Raw genomic sequence first — 7,915 nt, forward strand, 5'->3', positions numbered from 1 at the left:
AATAAAATACAATTAATGAAAGAAAAAAAGTCATCAAAGTTAATGTGATTGGATAGATACGCCAAAACAAATAACGTAGTATATTATTTAATAATTTTCTCTTATTTTGTAGTCATGGTAGATAAATTAGCAATTTCATTCTATTTTGTTAACAACTCCCTCCTACTTTTTTCTCCTATTTTGGATCTAATAAATAAATAAAAAAAAAGTAAACTATATTAATAAAATTAAATAAAATACATTAAATCGAAAAAATACATCAAATTTTAATTAATCATGTTCATCTAAATGTCATCCAATTTCATATTTCGGTTGTTGTCAAACTTGTCTAACTCTTTGAATGACTTGATATTGTTTTAGTTGATCTTTTGAATGACTAATGTATTTTGTTTGATTTTATTAATATAACTTAGTTTTAGAAGAAATAGGAGAGAATTGCTAACAAAATACAATAAATATGAAGAAATTGTTAAAATAATATAACACTTTATTTGTCACATCTAATCATTTTGGTTGTTGTCAAACTTGTCTAACTCTTTGAATGACTTGATATTGTTTTAGTTGATCTTTTGAATGACTAATGTATTTTGTTTGATTTTATTAATATAACTTAGTTTTAGAAGAAATATGAGAGAATTGTTAACAAAATACAATAAATATGAAGAAATTGTTAAAATAATATAATACTTTATTTGTCACATCTAATCAAACACATTAACTTTGATGTATTTTTTTTTCTTCCATTGAATGCATTTTTTTTATTTATTAATGTAATTTATTTTTTTATTATTATTTTATTTATTAAATTAACAATTAATCATTTGTTATAAAAATAAATAAATAAATGACAAATGGTTGCATTCCAAGATGCAATTGAGAAGAAAAAAAATCAGGTGATTGTATATCCGTCTTACAACTAAAAGTAAAAAAAAAAAAAAATTGATATATAAGTTAAATGGTGGATATAACGAAAAAATTTGATAAAATATAGGATATAAAATAAAATCATCTTAATTTTCTATTCAAAAAATGAAAGACGGAAATAGCCTCAGCCCTCAAGAACAGAGTAGTCAAAAAGAAAACCAGCATGGTAAGGGGGTAAATATGTATTGATTTGTGGCCTCCAATTTGGACTTCAATTTTTAATTGCACATTATTATATATCACAGAGATAAATGAATACGCAACGTTTCATGTTTTGCACGTTATTAAAAGAAGATAGATAGATGTATACTTGCGCAGCATCACAGGAAATCCTAACGTAGTTTCACGTTGTAAGCTTGTTTAAGCTGCTCATATGGCTCGATAAAAAACTTTGGGAAAATTTTACCCAATTCCTCCCTAATTATACATATACCTCCAAATTACTATTTCTCATTTCAAGTTTTTCGGAAGTCAAGAGTGAGTTTTTTTTCTTCTAAACTTCCGGAGAACTTGAATACAAGTTTTTCGGTATACAATATACACTTTAGAAAACTTGTTTGAAGTTCTCCGATACAAAAGCCTCTTCCAAAAAACTTTTTTGAACTTCTCTGATACATAGGCTTGTTCCGAGAAACTTGAGGCTTAACTTCATGAGGGAGAGCATATGGAGGAGGGGCATGATGGAGTTCAAGGACCTGGTGAGCTCAGACGGTATCTTGGAGGACCTTATGATTTGTTCGTCCTTACACGACATCGTCATCATGTTTCATATAGACTATGGTTTGATGAGGTATATTAAATTAATTATTATTTATAGTGCATTAAAAATATTTAAATTAATTATTATTTTTGGAATATATTTAATTTTAATGTCATATATTTTTTTTGTATACAGGAGCAACCATTGCTAAAAGTTGTTGCACATGGAAAGAAAATGCAACAATTTACCCCACCAAAAGGTTTACACAAAAAGAAGGTATCGTCTACTTTGATACTTATGCACATGTTGCAAGAATTGTATCCATAAGAGTGCTTTTGGCACTAGCTTTTATCTATAAGTTTGCAATCCATCAAATGGATGTTAAAACTGTTTTCCTAAATGGAGAGTTAGATGAAGAAGTGTATATGAAACAACCTAAAGGATTTGTTATCAAAGGATAAGAACATAAAATGTGTAAATTGACTAAATATTTATACGGGTTAAAACAAGCACCCAAACAATGACATCAAAAGTTTGATAAAGTTTTGATTTTTAATGGATACAAAATAAATGAATCTGACAAGTGTATTTATAGTAAATTTCATAATAGAAATGGTGTTATGATTTATTTATATGTAGATGATATGTTAATCTTTGGTACCAATTTAGATGAGGTAGAAAAAACTAAAACTTTCTTATAAAAAAATTTTGATATGAAAGATTTAGGTGAAGCATATGTGATTTTAGGAATTAAAATAATTAAAGATTGAGTAAATATTGGTTTATCCCAATTTCACTATATTGAGAAAGTGCTAAAGAAATTTGATCAATTTAATTGCAAACTTGTTTCTACCCCATTTGACCAAAATGCTAGTTTACAACCACATAAAGGATTCCCTGTGGCACAACTAGATTATTCAAAGGTAATCGTATGTTTCATGTATGCCATGACCTGTACCAGACCTGATATCTCATATGTTGTAGGTAGATTAAATCAGTATACTAGCAATCCAAGTAAAGAATATTGACAGTCTGTTAATAGTGTATTAAAATATTTGAAAAGAACAATAAACTATAGTTTAGTCTATAATGGATATCCTTCAGTTTTGGAAGGATATACAAATGCCCGTTTGGTAACTTATGTTGAGGATCATGTTTCCACTAGTGGATGAATCTTCAACCTTGGTGGAAGTGCAGTTTCTTGGAGATCAAATAAACAAACTTGCACTACCGACTCCATCATGGTTGCAGAGTTCATTGTCATAGCTGAACGTAGTAAAGAGACATAATGACTAAGAAATTTGTTGTATGAGATACCAATTTGGTCAAAGCCAATGGCACCTGTATTCGTACATTGTGATAGTCAATCCACACTATCCAAAACATATAGCCAAGTATATAATGGAAATTCTAGACATATTGGTCTAAGACATAACTATGTAAATGATTTAATTTTAAATGGAGTAATATCCATAGTGTTTGTAAGAACTGAAAAGAATTTTGCAGATCTTTTGACGAAATGTCTGACAAGGGACATGGTGTTGAAGACATCATTGGGGATGAGACTCAGACTCATATCTAATTAATCATCAATGGTAGAAAATTGACTCACACTTAAGTAACATCAAGTCTTGAGTTCAATGATAAAAATACACTATTAGAGTGATTGCAAGTACTTTGATATAGATATATCCCAAAGGTTGAAAGTACTTGGACCATAAGTATAAAGTTGGAAGGTTGAGTTTTACTCTTAATAGACATATAATATGAATTTGTTGAAATACATATTATGAGTGTATTTCTGATATAGTCTACCTATGTGAGGATGAAATGAGACCGCTTCAAAGAGTTAAAGGGCTTGACTCTTAAATTCTCATCAAAAGGGTACATGACACAAGACCTTAACAAATGTGTCATCTTTATAATTCTTTTGATAGTACCGAGATTTCATGTGTAAGTTGTGCACACTTATTTTAATGAATAACTAGTTCAAAACTTGTCTACCAATCTATTCGGGATAAGTGGAACCCATAACTTACTAAGCAGTGGTTCAAATCTTAAGATACCATTATCTGAAACCATAATATTTCCAAAATTATGGGACTAAGTATATTTTAAAAATGGTGGGGGATTGTAAGATATTTCTAAAATATTGCATATATGTATGTATAATTGGTGGTAATAGACATATTTAGTTGTTTGTTCAATTGGTTTTGTTCTAGATGTGAATCAAGTATGTCCCGAGTTCGAGTCCGATGGATTCGAACCCAGGTCATGCGCGAAAAAAGACACTAATTTACCACCATACCATTGCAACGCTTTAGTCAAATAGAATGGCAGAACTAAGAATTGTACCTTTTTCAAGTGACATTATTTTTCTATAAATAGTGTCACTTTGAACATAATGAAAACACGAAATTTTGGAGATTGATATCTACTTTTCTCACTCATTCTTATATTCTAAGTCATCTTATTCTTTTCTAATGCATGAGTGAAGAATAAGAAACATTCTTTTGTAACATACTATTGAAAGATACTCTTGGTGTGATAGTGAAATCATATTAAGGTTTTCCAAAGTACCCTAAAGGGGAGTCGCTAGTTATCTCATTTGCATTCGATTGGTGGGGGCGAATCGAACCTAAAGGCTAATGTAACAACACGCTTTGAAATTTGCTACATTCATTAACAACTTTACTACTAAAGTCTTGCAACAATTATCACCAACACATTAAATCAAATAAGGTATCCCTAATTGGTGAGAAATCTATTTTTTATTTTATAATATATTATGAATCTTGGAAAATTATATTAATATTTTTTATTTTTTATACTATCACTGTGATGTTATTAAATTTAAATTGCATTGAGATATTATTTATATTTTAAATGAAATGGTTTGAATTTCTTGTACTTTATTTAATAAAATTATAATATTTAAAATAATTTTTTATTATTAAAATCATATTTTTTTTCTATTAAGAATTCAATTTTTAAAATTAAAAAATCTAAAATATTTAAAACGGAATGATAATTACTTATTAGCACAAGTGGATGGCATGCATGCTTAAAGGAAAAGGCAATCTCTTTCTCTCTATGCAAAAAATTTGGTTATGAAGTCTAAATTTAAAATCGGAATTAAATTCATTTTAAATATTTGGTTAAAATAATATAGTTATAATCCAGTTTATTTATCAACCGGTTGAATATCCACTTATATTTTATATTAGAATTTAATTTTTAGCCGGTTTTTATCCAATCAACTCCCAAAAACAATAAATTTCGAAAACTCCAAAATGATTTTGATTTTGCTATCACTCCACCGACCTTCCACATTTTGGCAGCGTTTTGTGACAATTTATTAACTTCATTGAGATATTACTAACTTCATTTAATCAATTGTTTATTACTAATCAATCATACTGTATGATAACTTGTTAATAATTAAGATATTTAATATTTATTGAGGAATACTAAAATATGATAGATTAAATATTTTAAATATAATTTCTTAAATTACTAATTTTTAACGGATGAATTTTTTTCAAAATGTTACATTAATATAATATTGAGATTTAGATATTGCTCAAACTTAAATTAATTATAAATGCTCAAGACAAAAATTAATACATTAAATCTATTAGATATTTTAAATTTACTAAATATTGTGATGGTAGTGTTCATCTGAGTGTTGGATTGGAAGCAAATTTTCAAGTTTTTGTATTTTCTACGGTTTTATTATGGTGCAGTAATTGTTAAATTTGATCAAAAAAACTTTTAAATGTTTGTATTTTCTACGATTTTAGTAATAAATAATTTATTGAATTAGTATGAATCAGAATCCGAGTTCTTAATGAAGTTAGTAATAAATCAATTTTAATCACAAGTTATTATAAGTAATTGAACATGTTCAATTTTAATCGCAAGAGAAAACAATTGTATGGTTGATGTATATTTTTTATTGAGATTTCATTTTGTAAAAATAATAAATTTTTAAATATGAATAACGATTTTTTTAAATAACCGGTTTTTAAACTATAAATAAATTATTTTTATAAAATAAATATTAAAAAAGAATCAAATTTCAATAGGTTTTGAGAAAAAAAAAATGATTTTAAAATTGAATTTTTCAAAACCGACTGCTTAACTAAAAACCGATTATTTAACCATAACCAATTTTACAATCGATTTTATAACCAATTTTAAATCAAATAATAAATTTAGTTATACATTTAAATTTATATATTAATTTTAAAATAGATATGGTTTTTTTAAAAAACCAACCATGGAGAGTCCTAGTTGGAGAAAGAGATATTAAGCATGAGAAGATATTTTTTAGAAGCAATTTTACAGTGAGGAAATGGTATGTCTCATTTTAAGTTTAGGAATTAGATATTAAATTTATAAATTTACAAAATAATTTATATTTATTTAAAAACAATTATATTTATTTTTTCCAATAGTATTAATGGGATTGAATCACTAAATTAAATTATTAAAGTTATACATGACGAGCATTTGGTCAAAGTCAAAAGTAATAAATTTGATGGAAACATTATTTCTTTTACTAATTTAAGCTAAAATTGATGTTGATGATTATCTTGAGAGGAATATTGTTAACAATACACTATTTAATAAATACTTTATAACACATTATTTCACTATTTGTTGTAAACTAATTTACCTATTATGTTACTTTTTATCTCCATTGTCGAGTAGTTTATCTCCTATCCACTACTTTTTATCAAACATACCCTAAAAGTTTATATTCATATTTTCCTATAAAAAAATATTCATTGTAATATTTTGAGTACATGGAAAAAATAATACACATAAAAATGTAAATAATTTAAATAAACTATATATATATATATATATATATATATATATATATTTTGATTTGTCTGTTTTGTTTTCTGTTTTAGTTTATGTTAGGTAAAGATGAAATAGGCTAGACTGACAAGTGTTTGTGGTCTAACTAAATTTTTTTATAAAAATAATGTCATGGATTTTTGAAATATCTCTTAACAAAAAAGATATTACTAACTAATTTTTTTTTAACCAAAGTATAGTTTGACCTTATAATGTTTAATCTAATTTAACTTATTTTCACTCTCAATCATAGGTCATTGGAAGTAATTCACGTACAATATACTTACTTTTGATCTTTTTATTTTATTCTATATATAATTTTAATCTCTTATTTATTTTATTCAATTTTAGTCTTTCAATTTTTTAAACTTCTTACATTTTTCAAAATCTTCAATTTGGTACTCAATTTGGATTATGTGAAGCCATATCATATTCATAATTATTTAAAACATTTTTAATAAATAAAAAATAAGCAAAATCTAAACTTTTTTTTAATGAAAAAGTAACTAAATTTAAAATTAAAAAAATGTTAAAAATAAAAGATACAAAATTAAGGAATCGTTTATTTTGTGAAAATATTTTTATTTTCATTTTCTAACATGTATATTCATTTTACCTTAATGATATATTGAAGTAAACCATTATGATATAAATAAAATGAAATATTAATTAATAAAAATATAATTTTTGAAATAATAAAAATGATTTTTTAATATTTTTATTGATTGTTAAATATAAACAATTATTCATATAAAAAATCTGTTACATTTTTATTAACCAATATTTTATGTTATAAATAATTAAAAAACAATTATAAATTTGGCATACACCATCTAAATTAGCGTCAAATTGTGTCTTTGGTAAGATTCTAAAATTTTAAAAAAATTTAAGCACGAAAACTGTATAAAAACAGGTGGTCAAATTTAATAAAAACATAAATAAATAAAATTAAACAAACAAGTCTAATCTTATGTATCTAATTTCGAATGCTGGTTCTTAGAAGGTCGGAAGTATGATCTAGACCACCTAAGAAACCACCGTACATTAATTTATGTATACATACACATAATAATAATAATAATATATAATTTTATTTGATGCCATAATGTTATAATAATTTCTACATTTCTTTATAATTTTATTTGATGCATGTACTGAACTATATACAGAAACCAGTCAAGTGGGTGATTTTGAGCAGAACTCCAGTTCAATTGACCTGGCTTTGGCTCTATGCCACGTCACAAATTCAAAATACTTTTGGGATATCTAAGAACAACCCATTTGTGTGGGTGACAAATTTAGCATGTAATAATGCTAAAAGTCACTTGTTACATTAATTATATAAAATAGAAAGTTTTCATATCATATTATTAAATATTTTTACCATTCTCATATGAGTTGTATTTATAGGACAATAGTTAG

General features: G+C 25.5%; 1 protein-coding gene across 2 annotated transcripts; it reads left to right on the forward strand.

Annotated features, from left to right (window-relative positions):
• The first annotated feature begins 1,198 nt into the window (after positions 1-1,198).
• LOC140919947 (uncharacterized) lies at positions 1,199-7,915 on the forward strand. Of its 2 annotated transcripts, none has more exons than XM_073367216.1 (3): positions 1,199-1,714; positions 1,820-1,900; positions 7,663-7,915. In XM_073367216.1, exons 1-3 carry the CDS (start codon positions 1,589-1,591, stop codon positions 7,828-7,830), a joined length of 375 nt encoding a protein of 124 aa, XP_073223317.1. In that variant the 5' UTR covers positions 1,199-1,588; the 3' UTR covers positions 7,831-7,915. The 2 variants fall into 2 exon arrangements, 1 of the variants encoding a protein (XP_073223317.1); XR_012162687.1 differs by lacking the exon at positions 7,663-7,915 and adding an exon at positions 3,131-4,486 and having other exon boundaries at positions 1,203-1,714.

Source organism: Cicer arietinum, chromosome 4 (genome assembly GCF_000331145.2).
Source record: "Cicer arietinum cultivar CDC Frontier isolate Library 1 chromosome 4, Cicar.CDCFrontier_v2.0, whole genome shotgun sequence".
In the NCBI taxonomy this organism is placed as follows: Eukaryota; Viridiplantae; Streptophyta; class Magnoliopsida; order Fabales; family Fabaceae; genus Cicer; species Cicer arietinum.